Consider the following 18350-nt stretch of genomic DNA (forward strand, 5'->3'; position numbering starts at 1 on the left):
GGGGAGGGCTTGGCAAGGTTGCAGACGAGGGAGGTCTACCGTTACCGCAGCAGCCCGTCTCCCCACCGCTGTGACGGGTCAGACAAGGTGACGGCTCCCCGCTGTATGTGATTGGTGGGTGTGCTGTGTAGCATAACAGAGTAGCTCGACCCTCTTATCACACGGCGAGCTGAAAGAATGGGCAAGCAGCGGTGGGGAGAAAGGAGGGAGTTAGAGATGATCTGGACAGTTCTGTGTTATATAGTTCTACGCTCAAGGTGTTCATGTTATGGCAGCTAATTGGTTTTGTGTTAAAGGCTTTATTAGTGAAGCATTATATGGGCATTGGTCATGTATCAGCAGGTGCCTCGCCACCTTGTGAGTTTGTTAAAGTTGTGTAAAAAGGCTTCAGCCAGAACAAATTGGCACACACTCAAATTGCTGGATGCGTTGTGTTTATAGTATATATGTGTGTGTGTATGTGTGGATTTCTGAGAGGGTGTGTGTGTGTGTGTGTGTGTGTGTGTGTGTGTGTGTGTGTGTGTGTGTGCGCATGTTTCAGGGGTATGCTTATTTCACTTTGAATTCAATCACAAATCAGTGTTTTTTTTTTTTTCAAATTTCAAATATTGAAATACTAAGGCATGAGAGGGTTGTCCTATCCATCCTATAAACATTTTGGAATTACTGAATTAAAAGCTGAATTGACTCTAGAAATGATGTGCATGTGTGTTTGTTTCTGTGTGGGTCTTCACTGTGTGTGTGTGTTCACTCATATTTTGGCAAAGGCATGGAGCGATCAGCTAGTTTTTTGGTTAAAAGGTGAGTGGAGAGGAGTGGGAGCAGGAAGGCTTAGCGTAGAATAGGTCTGAAAATACATTGGAGCGAGTGATGTTGAAAAGTGTATGGGTAGATAAACAAAAAAATAGATTCAAGCCAGATGCAAATGAATATGCTTGATTGCAATGTTGGTCAAAGTAATAATAGGTTAAAACCATAGCTAAGATCTAGCTATGTCATAAATCATTTACACAAAGATATCACCTCCTTTGATGTTAGTTTGTATTTCTCTAGAGCTTGAAGCTGATGGAATCTGAGACAAATTATCTGTAAACTTAAAAAAACAAACCCAACATACTGTATATTCATCCCTCGGGTGATTCAGGTAAAAGCACCTGGAAATGCCATTTGACTATAAGGATGGCTATTTATCGTTCCTTACATTACATTAAAGCAGTTATGTTTAAAGCAAAGTAAATCTCCACCAGTAAGGTTTGAATAAAATCACCGGTATGAAGACAAAAGCACCAAAAAAGTGCACCAAATTGCTACCTTTTTTGCTTTTCTATAGCATTTCCCCTCCAAATTGCTTTTAAAATTGAGAGCTCCATTCATCTTGCAGCCACTAAAGACTTCTTTTTCCTCTTTAATTACGTGTAGTGCATTAGGCTGTCAGCTCAGGTTTGGCTGTCTGTCTACTGTCTGCTAAATAAAAGATGATAGAGCTATTTCTGTCCTCTCCAAAAACACTGCGCTCAGGAAGTGACTGCTACTGTTGTTTACCTGGCATGCTGTCACATCAAAGCCACATGAGTCACATGATTCATGTGATTCATGAATCACATCATTTGATGAATCACATCATTTGATGTGATTCATGTGTGGGTGTGTTTTGCTAGGGACAATTTGAAATGACCTTATGTTTTCTACCACCACAGTCATACATGTTATTTCTATCTTTTATTTAATGAGGGGAAATCTTTCATTAAATGCCACAGTGATCCTAGAATACATTTCTTACATACATATTAATAGGTTATTGATTGATTGTAGTTTGGTTATTGGTTATCCCTCAACTCAGCCTGTGAGTGGTTGGGCACTAAAGCCGATGACAATGTGGGAGAGAGGTGTTCACCATGATTGTATGATTGATAATGTGCATTTAATTACCTAAATCCAAACCTTTTACTCACTTCTTAAACTTAAGCCTTTCCCTCCACTGAAGGAGTGATGTTGACGTTAGTGCTGGGTGAGATATGACTTAAGAGTGAGATCACAATATGTATGGAACAAACATCAAAATTCAATACATTGTCCTTATTTAGCCACTCCTAATGGCCACTGAACAGATATTGCTGATCGGCCATGTGGTGCTGTGTCCTGATGTGAAACAAGTCAGTAATGGGGCATGGAAGAAATTATTAACTTTTGGTGAAAATCCAACATGTGGAACTGGCACATCTTGACAGTTGCATGCAGGTATGTGTCTACTGAGTTCTATCTAGAATTCAGTAGACACATAACATCTAACATTCTTTATTCATGAAATTGACTGTATTACAGATGAGATTATCAACTCATTACCTATTGAGGGTTGTGATTCCTCTCTTGATCAAGCATCTGGTGCTCTAGAGACCACCCACATACTCTCGCAGTTTCAGACAATCTCCCTATATACTTTTTCCAAAATATGACTTGCCTCTAAACCTACAACCCTCTTCCTGCCAAAGTGCTTAAAGAACTCCTTCCAATATTAGGCCCCAGATTGCTCAATATCATTAATACCTCCCTCTCCTCTGGAACTGTGCCCTCCACCTTTAAAGTAGCCATGATTAAAGATCTGCTCAACAAAACTGAACCTTGATCCTGACGTCCTTAATTAATTAATTAATTAATTAATTACAGACCAACCTCTAATCTTCTCTTTCTAGGGACAGTAAGGTAGCCAAAGAATAGTAGCTATCCAATTAACTGACTATCTCTCCTGCAACAGTCTTTTTGAACTGTCTCAATCTGGCTTCAGGTCTTTCCATAGCACTGAGGCTCAGTAAGGTGGTAAATTACCTACTCCTCGCCTCAAATTCTGACTCTTAGTTTCTGAGTTTTAATCCAACTTGATTTGAGCGCAGCATTCGATACAGTCGATCACAATACACTTCTAAACCGGCTAGTGAACCACGTTGGCATGCGGCACCAGAACGCATAGTGTTTCACACAACAATAAATTCCACTCCCACATCAAAGATATCACAAAGATTGCATTTTTCTACCTTCGCAACATCATGGAAATTCATCTATTGCTGATGCCAAAACCCTTGTACATGCTTTTGTTTCATCTGTTTTCTGGTCTACCAAACTACGATGTTAAAAACATTCAACTTGTACAAAATGCTGATAACAGAATATTAACCAGAAAATTTGACCACATTACATTTGACCTCCCTTCGTTGGCTCCCGATTCAAGTCAGATCTGACATTAAGGTGCTTCTGTTATGCCTAAATCGTTATATGGGCTTACACCGTCATATTTATCCGACCTCATCATCCCTTATGTTCCCCCTCGTGCCTTCCGATCACAGGACGCTGGTTACCTTACTGCCCCTAGAATCAAGAAAAAATCAGCACCTCTCTTAAAACAACATTACAAAGTGCTTCACAATATTGAAGCTGTAATGTTGGATATGAAAACTTAATAAGCGCTGCATGTTTATTATGTTTATTTTAACTTGGGACTATCATAAAATAGTCCCAAAAAAAATAAACCTTTTGAAGTAAAAATGTGTCTTTTTTGCGTAATTTCAGAAGCTATTGCAATTGTTATCTTATTTTCGTTATGAAAAAGTTGTTAAACTAAAATCGGTCCTTTGACACACTTACTTCCTTCTTTACTTTACTTCTTTATACTCCGTATATTAGGCACCAGACGCTTTGGGAAACGTGATCTAGATAGCGGAGGGCTGCGCGCTGTATCCAGACATTACGGTAGGAGAGTCGCAGGTAAAGGCACAGGTGATTGACAGGTGAGAGGAGTGACAGAAACACCTTGGAGAGGGTCCGCAGGGGGAAAAGGAAGGTAGATTATTCCATGAGCCGACTGGACAGAAGTATGGATGTGAGAGGACGAAAAGAATAATAATAATAAGGTAATGAACAAAACCTTTTGGAGGAAAGCACATCTATTGGCAAACGGAGCCGCGCATCAGTTCTTGCTTATTTATTTATCAGCGTCAATGCTAAGGCTTTCGTTATGGTGAAAAAAATGTTGAAGCTGTAATATTGGATATGAAAGCTTAATGAGCGCTGATCATAAAATAGTACAGATATATAGGATCAGATTACCAGTATAAAGCAAAAGATACGGATAGATAATGATAAAGTGGAACTTGTTTGGAAAATGAAATTGCCATATAGATGGACTGAGAAAACATTAGGATGGGCCTGCCTCTAGTGCCCCTAGTTAGAAGAATGATAAACTTTAGACTTCATTTGTTTATTTCATAGTTTCTGCATTTCTTCTTGGGGATGTTGTAATAGATACAGGTTTTATGCCCCTGAAGCCTGTATATCTAGGCAAACATAGTCTATTGATATTGGCACCAGGCTTCATTATAGTCTAGTAGAGCTAATACTGTTTTCTTCTTCATCCCCGCTCCTTCCCAGCATCTATCAGTCCAGGACAGTAAATGGAGCTGTGTGGTCCCAGCATGAGTGAGAGTGGAGGTTCAGTGTGCCAGGTGGGGCAGCTTCCCTGCCAAAGTGTCTCCCTTTGTCGCCTGCAGGCCAACGGACACCAGCTCCACAACCTCCACCCCGTCCCCCACCAGCCTTGGGTCAACCACCCAGCCCCGGCCGCCGCCTCCGCCCAGGCCGTTTCCGTCCGACAGAGGGTGTATGGAGCAGCGGGGGCCAGGTGCGGCAGCCTGGAGTGTGCGGCCTCCAGGCTGGGAGAGGGGGCAGCGCTGGCCCGCGGGGGCTCAGGGAAGGTGCTGGTGACGGGAGGAGGGGGGTACTTCGGCTTCAGGCTGGGGAGAGCGCTGGCCAGCCAGGGAGTGTCAGTGATCCTACTGGACCTGCACAAACCGCCCTGGGACACTCCGGATGGAGCCATCTTCTATCAGGTATGGGACAATACTGCAGATACTGGGGGACTTGATCTGTGACATTTAACCCTCGCCTCGTTGTAAGAGACATTTGTTATTAGGCCTTCTAGACTTGTCTTCTTTTTCTTTCTCTCTCCTTTAATGAAAAGTAGGTGCCAGATAATGACAATATAGTAAATATAGCAGTGGAAATAGCAAGGGTGGAAGTACCTAATAACATTACTGAAGTACTGTAGGTTTTAAATCACATCCATTACAAATTACAGTACAAATTTTGTGGCTCTCCATAAAAACTGGAAAACCAGAAACTGGACAATCATAAATTGGCCAATTGTGGAGCCATTCACAGTGAACAGTCAGTCAGCAAGGAAGAAGAATAATCTGGTTTTACTTTGTGCACTTTATTGTATAATTTCCTAATTTTCCAATTAAAAGAATCTAGTTCAGATTCTTTTAATTGGAAAATCTGGAAATTACACAATCCTCTGTCCCATTATGTTAGAATTGCATGGAAAAGATCACATCTAACAATGTTCTCTTTTCTAAATAGTAACTCAGTAACCTTTACTCTGAGTAAATTTTAAATCAACTACTTTTTACTTTTACTTAAGTAGATTTTTACATGTGACTTTTACTTACTTGAGTCGGACATTCTACTACTCTTTCCTCCACTGGGAAATAGTGTGTGCAAATTAACTGTTTTGTTTGTTTTTGTTTGCTTTTCCTTACCTAATCCTCAAGTATCTAGTTTTGACTTTATTTGTCAATCTCTTGTGTTTTTTTGTGTTAGACTGGAGATAACGATAGGAGTTTACATCAGGAGGGGACAGGGAGTTAAAACTAGTCAGCGTCTGTCTGGCTTTATCCTTTTGGTTTTGTTGTGGGTCATAAAGTTGATTCAATGTATTTCTTCTGACATACCCTTAACATACACTGGGCCTGTATTCTTGGGAATCAGCTCTGCTAATTGCTTGCATGTGCTCATGCCAGTGTGGCGGTGCTGTGTGGTTAGTGTGTGTGCTGCTGGAAACAGGTGAGCGATCCACCTTGGAGCAGCAGCTGCTGACTGGGCTAGAGAGGGTGGAGGCAAGATTCAGGTTTCATAATAATAATAAATTAATAATATTTTGCTTATATAGCACCTTTCTTAAAACAAGTTTTCAAAGTGCTTCACAACCAGTAAAAAACAACAGACAGATAAAATAAAAGACAAAAACAAGTAGGTTATAAGGTACATGTATATTAAAAAGTACATAAAACAGTGCACAGTGGAAAGACAGCAAGCAACATGCATGTAAAAACAGGCTTATAGAGGTGAGTTTTAAGAAGGGATTTGAGATGATACAGCGCTCGCTAGACTAGTCTCTCAGTTCCAAAGTCTGGGATTGATAGCAAAGGTCCACTCCCTTTGTCCTTAGTCTAGACTTTGGAACAGCCTGAAAGTTGTTACCCAAGTATCTCAAACTCATAAGGGGATAATAGATCTGAAATGTAAGTAGGAGCCAGGCCAATGCTGTGCCTTATCATGTCACCTACTCTACTTCAAAGCCCCTGACATGTCAATAAAAATGCTAATATCACAGTAAAACTGCCAGTGTTAATTTACCTCTGAAAGTGTTAATATCAGCCCTACCAGTGTTTATATGAGTCCAATCAACATTTATTAGCCAACTGTGAAACAGTTTCACAATTGGTATTTTATCTTGTGGATGGAACTGATTAAATCTTTGAAAACAAACTTAATTATCACATTAAGACAAACGTCCTCAGACTTGGAGTGAATTCATTTGGGATAATGCCTTTTCCCTCTCTGTTGCAGAGCGACATCCGGGACTATTCTTCTCTCTATAAAGTGTGTGAAGGGGTAGAGTGTATTTTCCACACGGCCTCCTACGGCATGTCTGGGCCTGAACAGGTGACTCCACATCCCTTCCCTCCATGTCTTCAGCCTGTAATGTGTCATTTCAACTTTCATCACTCAAGGAACACATGTGAGGGAAGAGGCTGAATAAATTGTGCGATGTTCAGAGAGAGAGATGAACTGCTGCATGTTTTGCTCCAGCACAGTATAGTCTCCTGATGTATGTAAATGTAAAGATTTTATATGTTCAGAATGGTTTGGGCAAAAATTGGAAATGCACATGTTTAAAGGAATAGTTCACCCAAAAATGTTTTTTTTGTCATTTATGTACTCACCGTCATATGAGTTGAAACACTGGCTTAGTTTGTATGTCAGTATAACACCTTCCCCAAAACAACTGGAGTGAATGAAGACCGTTTCTTTATAGTTCCAAAAAGGGCAAATTACTAAAATGAATACTAAAATTACTCCGCTGCTCTCTCACACACAGGGCAAACAATCTCCAATAGTTGAGTCCAAAAAGCGATTAAAACACAATAACACTGTGGGACCTGCCTTGTGTTTGCCCTGTGTGTGTGAGAGCAGCGCTCCCTGCTAACTGGAGCTACATAAAGCTCTAGCTACAGTGAACTGAGTCAGGCAATTTTCAACATAATCAATCATCATGATGGCAAAAACCTGGAAAGTAAGGCCAACGTTGAAAATAACCGCAATTATTATTGCTATGAAACTATGATCATTGTGACCCATTGGCCTCTCAGTGATCACAGCCAATATGCTAGGTACAATATTAATGATCCATCCATAAATCACTATTGGTACAGTATTAATGATCCATCCATAAATCACTATTGGTACAGTTAATGATCCATCCATAAATCACTATTGGTACAGTATTAATGATCCATCCATAAATTACTATTGGTACAGTATTAATGATCCATCCATAAATCACTATTGGTACAGTATTAATGATTCATTCATAAATTACTATTGTTACAGTATTGACGATCAATCCATAAATCACTATTGGTACAGTATTAATGATCCATCCATAAATCACTATTGGTACAGTATTAATGATCCATCCATAAATCACTATTGGTACAGTATTAATGATCCATCCATAAATCACTATTGGTACAGTATTAATGATTCATTCATAAATTACTATTGGTACAGTATTGACGATCAATCCATAAATTACTATTAGTACAGTATTAATGATACATCCATAAATTACAATTTGCAGCATTGGAGCAGCAACTCTATCCTTTAAAAAAAATGAATAAACTGTTTAAAAGCAGAACTGAAGGTGTAAAGTATAAATGTGTAAGTGAAAAAGCATATTGTATCAAATGTCTCTTAAATTGTTGGATTTAATTGCATACTATTGAATGAAGAGTTTAATATGTATCACATTGTCAATTTGTGATTATTCCTAGCAACACATTAGATTATTTTCTCTGCTGTTAAACTAGTTGGGGATAATTAGGGCTTCAGTGCAGTGGGGTCACTTAGATGGAAGTACCCGTTATATAGCTTGCAGCACCTGTTCTTATGATAGTCTGTGCACACCACTGTACTGAGTAATGAGATAGATACTACATACTGAGCCTCAGTATAGAAAGGGTGTCGTTCAGAAGTGATGTTTTCCTTTCTGTCTCCCAGCTGAGGAAAGAGCAGGTGGAGTCAGTTAATGTTGGAGGGACCAACAACGTCATAAATGGTAAGAATCCATGGTGCTTTTGCATGCCACGCTCAACGCCAAGCATTGCACATACATTGTGATCAATCCATTTAATGATTATTGTTTATGTTTTGCACACTGTAAGTACGTTAACTGGTTGGAGGGCACTCGACATTCTGAAATGTGAAGATTGGTCTTTCTTTCTTCTTCTTATGTAGTCTTTGATCCAAAGGTGAACATGGTTAGCTTTGGGATGGAAAGCTAAAACGTGATGATATTTTTTTCTGTCTGTGACAGCTGAGTGTGAGTTTAAATGTATTTTGAGACTGTGAAATTAGAAGCTCCCCCATACCATAATCTGGTGTTGTTGATTGTACCAGTATTTGATATGATTTGGTATGACAACCTTACAGTTTTGCTATGCTGTGTCCTTTCAGTGTGTAAGGAGAGAGGCATCCCTAAGCTGGTGTACACCAGTACCATAAATGTGGTGTTTGCTGGCAAGCCAATTGAGGATGGTGATGAGGATTCTGTGCCGTGTGTGCCACTGGATATGGTGAGCACTTACATGATAACAAAGCTGTTCAAAGCCATGGTAGTAAAATGAAGTGAATGAAACCTAGCCTAGTGGGACTGTCTGGAACCAAATGGCTTATAAATTGCAGTTACACTATCAGAGTATGTGAGAATGTGAGGAATGAATAGAATGAATAAGCCAGCGAATCTGTTCATGCTCTGCTCATTTGCCAACAATCCGTTGTTCCTCCTGTTTTGGAAAAATGTGTAGCTTGTAAGTCTGGTGAGAGCGGGTAAAGTAATGAAGCCAAACAGTGTCGTTTCTTTCTGTTCCAGCACATAGACCACTACTCCAGAACCAAAGCCATTGCAGACCAGATGGTCCTCTCAGCCAACGGATGTGCGCTCAAAGGTGGGGAACAATCTGGGTGTTAAAGTGTGATGGCAACGTAATCACACTACAACATAAAAACACAACCAGAAGAGGCTGGCAGTCAGAGGGTAGGACGTTACATCGAGGGAGTACGCAACCTGGCTATCGGTTTCTGTGTTTGAACGCTGATCGATTTGTGTGTGTGTGTGTGTGTGTGTGTGTGTGTTTGTGTGTGTCTTTGCGTGCGACTGAGGTAATGGTTGCCATGGAAACAGCTGGCCATGTGTGCAATCCAATCCAACTGGACCCGCTGACACCAGTTTAAATTTAGAGCTGGACAGGACAATACCACTGGAGTGCAGCATTCACCCGACACCAGACTGTCTCAAGCAGTCTACGCAACACAGACGCACACGCAAGCACTCTCCCTCGTTTTACTCCCTCTCTCTTTCACACACAAACACACACATGCATACAAATACACAAGCGTGCACGCCATCTCACATTTGATAAACAAATAAATTCATCCATTCCTTTGCATTTCAACAGTTACCTCTGCCAAACATCTTAATGAGGGAATTCTCTTTCTCCACTTAGTTCTAACAGGTTCTCACAGGTTCTAGAAGGTTCTAGTAAGGACAGGTGTGAAGCCTTCCTTCCCCTCCTTGGGTGTAACCCTATGCCCTATCAGTGACCACTAGCTTATATATTCAATTAAGCTTAGAGCATGGGGTTGTGTCATGATATGCCCTAGTCTAAAGTTCATGCATCGGCTCCTGCAGGATGTGGTTTACATTATTATTCACTACGTCAGGCAGACACACATGGTGGCATTAAGACACCTGTATGGCCTATTAGTGCTATACGAAGCATTTGAAAAAGCTTAGTATAGTGTATAGTAGTATAGTATTGGTCAGTTGGACATATTTACACATATTTACATGTGCAGTTATGTATGTGCAATGTTGCACAGTGTAAAAGTAATTATGGGAATTACATAATTACAGCATTTCAATGTGAGGATGCTGTTCAAAGTTGCCAACGCTTAAGTTCTTCTCTTATTTTGATTTCAGTAGCCGTGTTGCCTGTTTAATCAACCAACAGTTATAGCACTTCATGATTCAAAAGAAGCATAATTGCAGTTTCAGTTATGGTGTGCGTTCTCTCTCGTCAAGGTGGGGGCGTGCTGCGGACCTGCGTCCTCCGCCCCTCCGGGATCTACGGACCAGAGGAGAGGAGACACCTCCACAGAGTGATGGTGAGTGATTGTCCCAGAAACATAAACCAACCTTATAGTCTTATAATAAATGTAAATTCCTCGCGTGACAGAGTGTCTGCCGGAGAGCCTCGCTGTGCCGGCCTGAAGAGTGTACATTATTGATGTTGGATCTAGTTACAACCCTCCTTCTCCCAGTCTTTCTTCTGCGGCGGCGAGGCTGTGTGTTAGGGGGGTGAAGGGCTGGATGAGGTTGGCTTAGTTCTGGGTTTACTGTAGGCCAAGTGGCCCAGAGGCTCACAATCTATAGATTAAGGATTGCCTTTATCCTTATTGACTGGAAGTTGTCGCTCACTCACTGGTTTGGAGTGAATGAGAAAAAAATGACACATACCCTCATAAAGTGCACACAAAAAAAGACACTGACTTGATGGAGTTTAATTTAAAGTCGCAGTAAGTAACTTTTATGGATTCATATTTATGTAGAAGTAATACAAATAAATCGCCACGTTCGGTGGCCAAAGACGAGCAGGATAATATGTCAGAATCTCAGAAACAGCGGGAGCCCCGTTCCTCTGCTATTCTCATTTCAAAGCGAAATGTGTGGAAACCCATCCGACCAATGAGGAGAAGTCTGAGGCAGAAGGCGTGACTCCGTCCTGTCAATCACTCCTCCTGTCACTCACTAGGAGGAGTGGGAGGCGCGTCTCTCCTTTGGTTGGTTTGAATTTCCGGAGATATGATCTCTTTCCTCCAGAACGTACCTACAGCAGCTTTAAGTGTATTAGTTTAAATTGAACTTAGCATTAGTTTAAGTTTGCAGAGAAAAACATAAGCAGAATGACAAAAACACCCACATTACGATAAAAATGATGATGAAAAAAGAACTGTCATCAATGATCTGTACAAATGACAAAAAACCCAAGGGGCTAAAAACATCACACCACAAAACAACAAAAAAATCTAAATGACAATAATGTTGTTCCCCCCCATAACATTCTCTCTCTCTCTCTCTCTCTCTCTCTCCCCCTCTCTCTCTCTCTCTTCCTCTCTCTCTCTTCAGGTGAACGTGGAGCGTCGGTTGTTCAGTTTCACGTTTGGTGACCCCCAGGCCAGGATGAACTGGGTGCATGTGGAGAACCTGGTGCTGGCTCACACACTCGCTGCTGAGGCGCTCACACTGAAGAGGAACTGCGTCGCCGTGAGTGACTCTCCACCTCAGACCACACAATCATCCACACTGTTCAGCTGATACATTCACTGTGAGACATAACTTTCAACAATAAAACCACATGCAATAAATAAGCTCTAGTAGGTTATTCCTGAACCCCTTTTTTTTTTTCTTCCTGTCAATAACAAATTATTTTCTAAAATATTGCTTATATTTGGTTGAAGGTCTTCAAATGGAAGTTGGAGATTAGTCCCACTAGTCCTGATCTCACTGACTGTTTCAGCTGAACTTTCTGTCGTGTACATTAACAACTGAGAGAGAGAGAGAGAGAGTGTGTGTGTGTGTGTGTGTGTGTGTGTGTGTGTGTTAATGAGTTCAAGTGTATTACCATTTTGATAATTTAAATAATGATAGATGTTGCCTTTTAATGGGCTTATTTTCCTTTTCTTGCAGAGTGGACAGGCCTATTTCATTAATGATGGAGAGTCAGTCAATCTGTTCGAGTGGTTAACACCATTGGTGGGTTCAAATTTCAAGGGTTAAATCAGCAGGATATTTATTAATTGAAATACGTTTAGTCACAACTAAGTGCAATTTACCTCGATGTTTCATATTACGTTTCCCATTGCAGTTTGAAAAGCTGGGTTACAGGAGGCCGTTGATACACCTGCCTGTTTCACTGGTCTATTCAGCAGGTAGCCTCTCTCTCTCTCTCTCCCTCACTCTCTCTCCCTCTCTCTCTCTCGCTCTCCCTATCTCCCTCACTCTCTCTCCCTCTCTCTCTCTCTCTCTCCCTGCTCCAGCTCCTGCTCCTTGTAGACATAATTTGAATCACTTTTGTTTGAAAGTTTGGCTAAAGTTGTTATTTCATGAAAATAACAGTGCATTGTTTTGCAAGAACATAAGATCACATCAGTGTTTTTTTTCTAATTGACAGCCATCCTGGTGGAGTATTTGCATGTAGTTGTGAGACCCATGGTGGAAATCCCTCTCCTCTTCACCAGAAATGAGGTAAACGCACCACCCCCTTATGTCCATCTCTTTTAAAACTCTCACCTTACACTGAATGCTGGAGAACCAGTCTTTACTGCTGCTGCTGTGTGTTCTGTATGTTCTCAATTCAGTGTTTTTATTTGTCATAGCAAGACTCTCTGTCTTTCATCCTTGGAAGAAAAGGAAATTAAAGAGGAAATTAAAAAGGCATAAAAGGGATGATTTTGTATCTCAGCAGACAAAGCTCCTGCAACGTCTGAGCTGAACGGACTCAGTGGGGTTTCTACAATCTGAAAGTTTGACAGAGGCACTGTGGAGTATGTGTGTGTATTGTGTGTGTAAAGAACTGAATGAGCACATGCATGCACGTGTGTGTGCCTAAGTGAGAGTATGTGTGTGTGTATGTGTGTGTGTTGGAGATGGGGGCTTAGGTTACCTGCTCCCTGATGATTAGATTCTTGTTTAAGTCTCACAGAGGCCCCCTCTCCCATAGCAGTGAAGGCAGACTTCATTAGGGCAAGTATTTTCCTATCAGCCCCCAACCCGCATTCCCCGGCTCCCCCCCTCCCCTCCCTCATCTGATGCTATCTCTTCTGCATGAATTATGGAAAACCCCTAATCAAAGCGAGCCTTTAATGAATTCACAAATGTTGGCAGATAAACAGATGGCAAAGGCTCTTTTGTCTGACATCTCAGACACAGACTTTCAGTCTCTGAAAGCCCTGCAGCTCTGTGTGCGGCAGGTCAGTGCTACTACTGAAGACGTTAACTGACCTCAGGAATTGTAGTAGCACAACAGCTTCGTCGAGACACAGCCAGAGGCTGAGGGCTGTTTGCAGTGTTCTGCCTGCCCTAATATACTGGGAAGGCCCTTAGGAGGCATCTTAAGGTGGTCCTAAGGTCCTCATGAATGTGTGATGAGACAGAGAAACCAAACCTGCGCCTGCTCATTCTGTCAGACAACTGCTGGCTGGGGATCAATGAATGTGAATAAAACATAAACTACTGTGGGCCAGGACAGGAAGTTCAAGATGAACGTTAAAGGAAGTGACCTCAGTACAGTGGCTGTTGCTACGGTGACAGGAGTCGGCCAAGCTCTACTTGGCTCAAATGGTCCTGCCAACTGTCAGGCTGCCAAGCTGTTAAGCCGTCACTGATGAGCAAGAGAGATTTCCCTCAGCACAAAAAATCCAATTGAATGATAACATGGAAGAGGATGCAGTCTCAAATATCAAATCAAGTAGAATTAAGCAATCACTTCAGTGGTTGATTCAGAAGATTGCACCAAAATTCAATGTTCAATTTCCTTTGTCCAGAAGTGACCAATAAGCTTGGAAGGAGTAAAAACACAAGTATATTTATGTATTTACATATTTATAGCATATACTGTATATAAAAAAAACAAAAAACTGCGACAAGCCAATACAGAAATTCATCACCCAAGGTTAGGAAACAACCAATCATAATCAATCACAATCAATATTGACCAATGAGGCAACACAAAAAACATTTGCTTAGCACAACATTAGCACAAAACTCAAACTTATCAATAAATATCGCCACTGCATCATTTTGCCAGCAACATCGTCACCACATCAGCAGCATTAGCAACTAGGTAGAACAGTCTTAAATATCAACTATTTCCTGAATCAGGAGCGTTGTGTCTGTGGGACAGAATGACTGTTTCATACCGACTGACTGAGGGGAATCTGAATATCTCCAGGCAGTAAGAACATACAGTCACTAGAGGGTACAGTCTGCAATACAGGATGACTGGTCAGGTCAGGCAGGACGGTCACAACTCTACCCTGTTCACCACCTGCCGAGATCAGACTGATCGCACGTATATAGCCATCTAAAACTGAGTCAACACCTAATCTGTTTGTTGATCAGCAGATGGGTTGTGTTTAAATATATATATACAACAAGAGTCATAGTCCTGCAGACCTTTATTTACGAGGTCCAAAGAGGTCCGAGCTTTGCCAAAGCTGTTTTGAGAACAAATGTTAGATATGTCAGATGTCCTGAGACAAGAAGGAGTGACTCTAGGACATGTGGGAGAACGAAAACAAGCTGAAGAGAAAGCATTTACAGACAAAAGAAAAGCTTGTCTTCTCCTTCTCCTCTGCGGTCTTGTGCCCGGTGTGTCTGCACGCTTCCATCACCATGTGTATTTTCCATGCGGACACCTTATCCCCAGGCAGTAAGAAGATACAGACCAGAGGCATCCATCAGGCCTAGGGTGTCACAGTGTAAAACCAGGTTTGCCAAATTGAGGTTAATCTAAACCATTAGCCTGGCAGTACAACCTTACTTAGTCTTTTGGCCCGGACCTCCCTGGAGGCTCTGAACACAATACCTGTGTCTGAGTCTGGCTGCGGGAGAAGGCGGCACTCACCCAGCTGGAGCCTCTGGAGATGAGTTATGTCTTGATGAAAAAAGGCTGTGAACTTGTAAACTCAACAGAAATGCCTTTTCTTCAACTGCAGGTGAGGAACATAGCAGTAAGCCACACCTTCAAGATTGACAAGGCCCGTCGAGAGTTGGGCTTCTGTCCGAAACGCTACAGCCTGGCAGACTCCGTGGAACAGTACCTGAGGTCCAGACCCCCCCGCTCCAGCTCCCCTCTCCTGTCCCGGGCCGCTCCGCTGCCCCGACCCCGACCCCGACCCCTTGTCCTGCTGCTGCTGCTGCTGGGACTCGGCCTGGTGCTCCTGCTGCTATGTTCCAGCCTCTGTCAGGGTTAGCCAGCTAGCTAGTCTCAATCAAATGGACTTTCATGTTTTAGTAATGGCATTCAATCTCATTTTTGCTGGATTGGATGGACAGCTGCATACAATGAACTGTATTTACCAAGCTGATCTACAGTGCGGTAACTGGCCCGGTCCTACTGGCTGATCATTGTAATTTATAGCCAGACTGATCCTTAATCAGCAATACAACTATAAGATGCTTCACCTGGCCTAGCAAGGAAATTAACAATTTTGAAAAATGTTGTCAGTCTCTCAGCTTTTGCAGTTTCTTATAAACCAACAGTGTGACATAATTCTTGCATCCACGTGACTGTCTGTTTTTGATGTGAAATTCCTCCAAAACATTGGAAAATGCCCCAAAAAGAAGTTTGCAGGGACAAAAGTACGACCTACCCTGCACTTCATGTAGTTATATATTTATTTATGTAACATCGGGCTATGTAACATCTGCGCCTAATTTTTCAAAGGCAGCAAACTTCCCTTGATGGAGTCCAGTACATGTCTTTCTCTTTTACCATTTTGATGTTGGTATGTGTGTGTACGTGTGTCAGAGTCTGTGTGCAAAATGGGGAATGGGAATTTTGTGCGAATGTACTACAGTTTTAAGTTACTCCAATTTCATCAAAATGAAGGGAAAACACATGTGTAGGTGACATTAGTTAGTATTTGTATTCCAAATATTTAGATGTTTTTTTTGATTGTAATTAAAGCATGCTTCCAATTTCTATGATGGAGATTTGTTGTGATTTACACATCTGTAGAATTTAACCAGTTTTAATCATTTTGTAAACTTTTAGAAATAAAAGAGTTGACGTTGAACGCCAATGACTGTTTTATATGTATAGAAAGTACATTAATTTATATGTTAAGCGTTTTAATTCCATCATTCCTCTCTTCTAATGAAACCTTTATGTAGGGAAAAATAATGTGCATAATGTGTTGAAATAAATAAACATCCAGATCCTCATCTGTAAAATAAAGTATTACATTCACACATTGTGTTTGTCATCTTTGAAGAGCAAGTCAATTCTTGTGCACTTACAGCCGAGCCGTCGCTAGAGGGAGCACTTGCACTGTTACAGACGATCATCCACGAATAAAACGACATGTAATTTAAACCTGTGGCACCACAAGGCCCTATATTCCACATTCTACAGTGTTTCGCCTCCTTTTCTGAACACATTAGTACTACATGTGGTCGCTGCTTTACTGTGTGTTTCTACTGGAAGAAGAGCCCAAAACAGATCTGGCAGCGGTGGGATTCGAACCCACGCCATCGAAATGACTGGAGCCTAAATCCAGCGCCTTAGACCACTCGGCCACGCTACCATCCATACAAGCTCGCGTGTAATTAAAGCTTATATAGCTAGTCAGTGGTGTTTGTGTTCATTTGTGTTACATTCAATTACAGTTTTATTACATTACTTACCCTTGCCGGTTCAGCGCAGCACGACTCTATGTGCCGCCGTTGGTGCCGCTTTTTCCGTCACACTCTGATGACTCCGTTCATGTTTAATTGACGAGGTAAACTGATTTGAGCCTTTGTCGCTGACGTGTAAACCTCTCAGTCAGTGCAGACTGACAGGAGGTCTGTATTCACCGAGCCTGACGAGCGGATTATTGGAAATATTGTGACATTTAGTAGTTAGTGGAGGAAGCAACGTTAGGCCTCAACAAATCATATAACGCTACCATAAATACTCTGGAAAGAGTAGCTTATAAATTGGAATGATTTTATGATTATTTTTCTGCATACCATGATTAAATCAATAAACTAAATTAAAATATATATATACAAATTAAATGTAAAAAGTCAGAAAGAGGTAACAGACATTTTTAAGTCATTAAGTGTGAAGGGTTTCAGTCCAAAACACTTTTTATCCCCTTTGGAAAAACTGTTACCTGATGTTCTTTGCTCAGTAGGCCTAAGCTACTTAAAAATACTGATGACTGCATCTTCTACAATTGTATTATTTGCTTGGTAAAGGACTGAAGAAATCTGATAAGCACAGTAATTCTATAAACATTTATTTCTATTGCTGTTCTTTTGACTTAATATACTAATGTTTTTTTTAGAGTAAATGCTGTTGTTTTACATTAATCTAGATGCACTTTCAATGATCTATGTCTTATGTATGTGTGTGTGTATGTATGTACACGTGTATATCTGTATGTATATATATGTATGTTTCTATGTATGATGACATGTATGTTTGTTTTTATTTTATTTTATGTGTATTAGATATTTATATGTATTACATTATTTTTTACTGTGGCTCTGTGAAGCACATTGTGTTGCTTTTTACTTGCTATTCAAATAAAGTTTGACTTGACTTAATATTCACTGGCCAATGAAGAGATTTCTGGAAATCACTTTTGGTATGTTCGTTTTGTTTCTTATTGGTGAGAATTTACATCTTGAGAGCGCACTACATCCTCAGTTGTTTCTAGGTTCTGCCTGGCTGGCACACCTCCAGAGGAGAGGTCAGCGAGCCGAGGAATGTGTGGAGGATTTGCTCCGAGTTGGACTGAATCGGACACACTACGCATTTGTAACAGTGGCAGGAAGGCATGCCTCACATTCCCGTTTCCCTCCCCACCTCTCCTGCTGCAGAATATTTGAAAAGACTCTTCTCCTTGCCTCTGAATGACATTCCTGACAGAGGTAGAGGCGTTCACCAGCTACTGTCCGTTTCTCAACTCAGAGACACACAATAAATAGAGAATGTGATATGAGATGTTCTCCTGGACTTATATATATTACATAATAATCAAGGAGTCATTTGTGATGTGTTGGTAACAGGACTGTCCTCTAAAATGGGACCTCTGTCTCGCAGCATCGCTGGCCTCAGACCAGCAAACAGTGCCATACAACAGCACCGTCCACCATCTGTCTGTGTTGATTGCTTGATTTGCAA

At 41.2% G+C, this 18350-nt stretch overlaps 1 protein-coding gene and 1 non-coding gene across 2 annotated transcripts; one reads left to right on the forward strand and one right to left on the reverse strand.

The window, feature by feature from the left end:
• The first annotated feature begins 4442 nt into the window (after positions 1–4442).
• On the forward strand, positions 4443–15426 carry sdr42e2 (short chain dehydrogenase/reductase family 42E, member 2). The gene is made up of 11 exons (XM_071910440.2): positions 4443–4877; positions 6679–6774; positions 8392–8449; positions 8848–8966; positions 9263–9338; positions 10475–10557; positions 11579–11716; positions 12140–12205; positions 12318–12381; positions 12624–12697; positions 15169–15426. Exons 1-11 carry the CDS (start codon positions 4443–4445, stop codon positions 15424–15426), a joined length of 1467 nt encoding a protein of 488 aa, XP_071766541.2.
• Positions 15427–16679: 1253 nt separating this feature from the next.
• trnal-uag (transfer RNA leucine (anticodon UAG)) lies at positions 16680–16761 on the reverse strand. Its single transcript has one exon. It is a non-coding gene; the product is annotated as a tRNA-Leu (tRNA).
• Positions 16762–18350: the final 1589 nt, after the last annotated feature.

The sequence above is a fragment of the Centroberyx gerrardi genome, chromosome 7 (genome assembly GCF_048128805.1).
Source record: "Centroberyx gerrardi isolate f3 chromosome 7, fCenGer3.hap1.cur.20231027, whole genome shotgun sequence".
Lineage (NCBI taxonomy): Eukaryota > Metazoa > Chordata > Actinopteri > Beryciformes > Berycidae > Centroberyx > Centroberyx gerrardi.

Coding starts and splice junctions, on each gene's coding strand:
- sdr42e2 (XM_071910440.2), top strand. CDS start 4,443: ATGGAGCTGTGTGGTCCCAGCATGAGTGAGAGTGGAGGTTCAGTGTGC. Junction 6,775..8,391: donor GCATGTCTGGGCCTGAACAG/GTGACTCCACAT, acceptor TCTGTCTCCCAG/CTGAGGAAAGAGCAGGTGGA. Junction 10,558..11,578: donor GACACCTCCACAGAGTGATG/GTGAGTGATTGT, acceptor CTCTCTCTTCAG/GTGAACGTGGAGCGTCGGTT.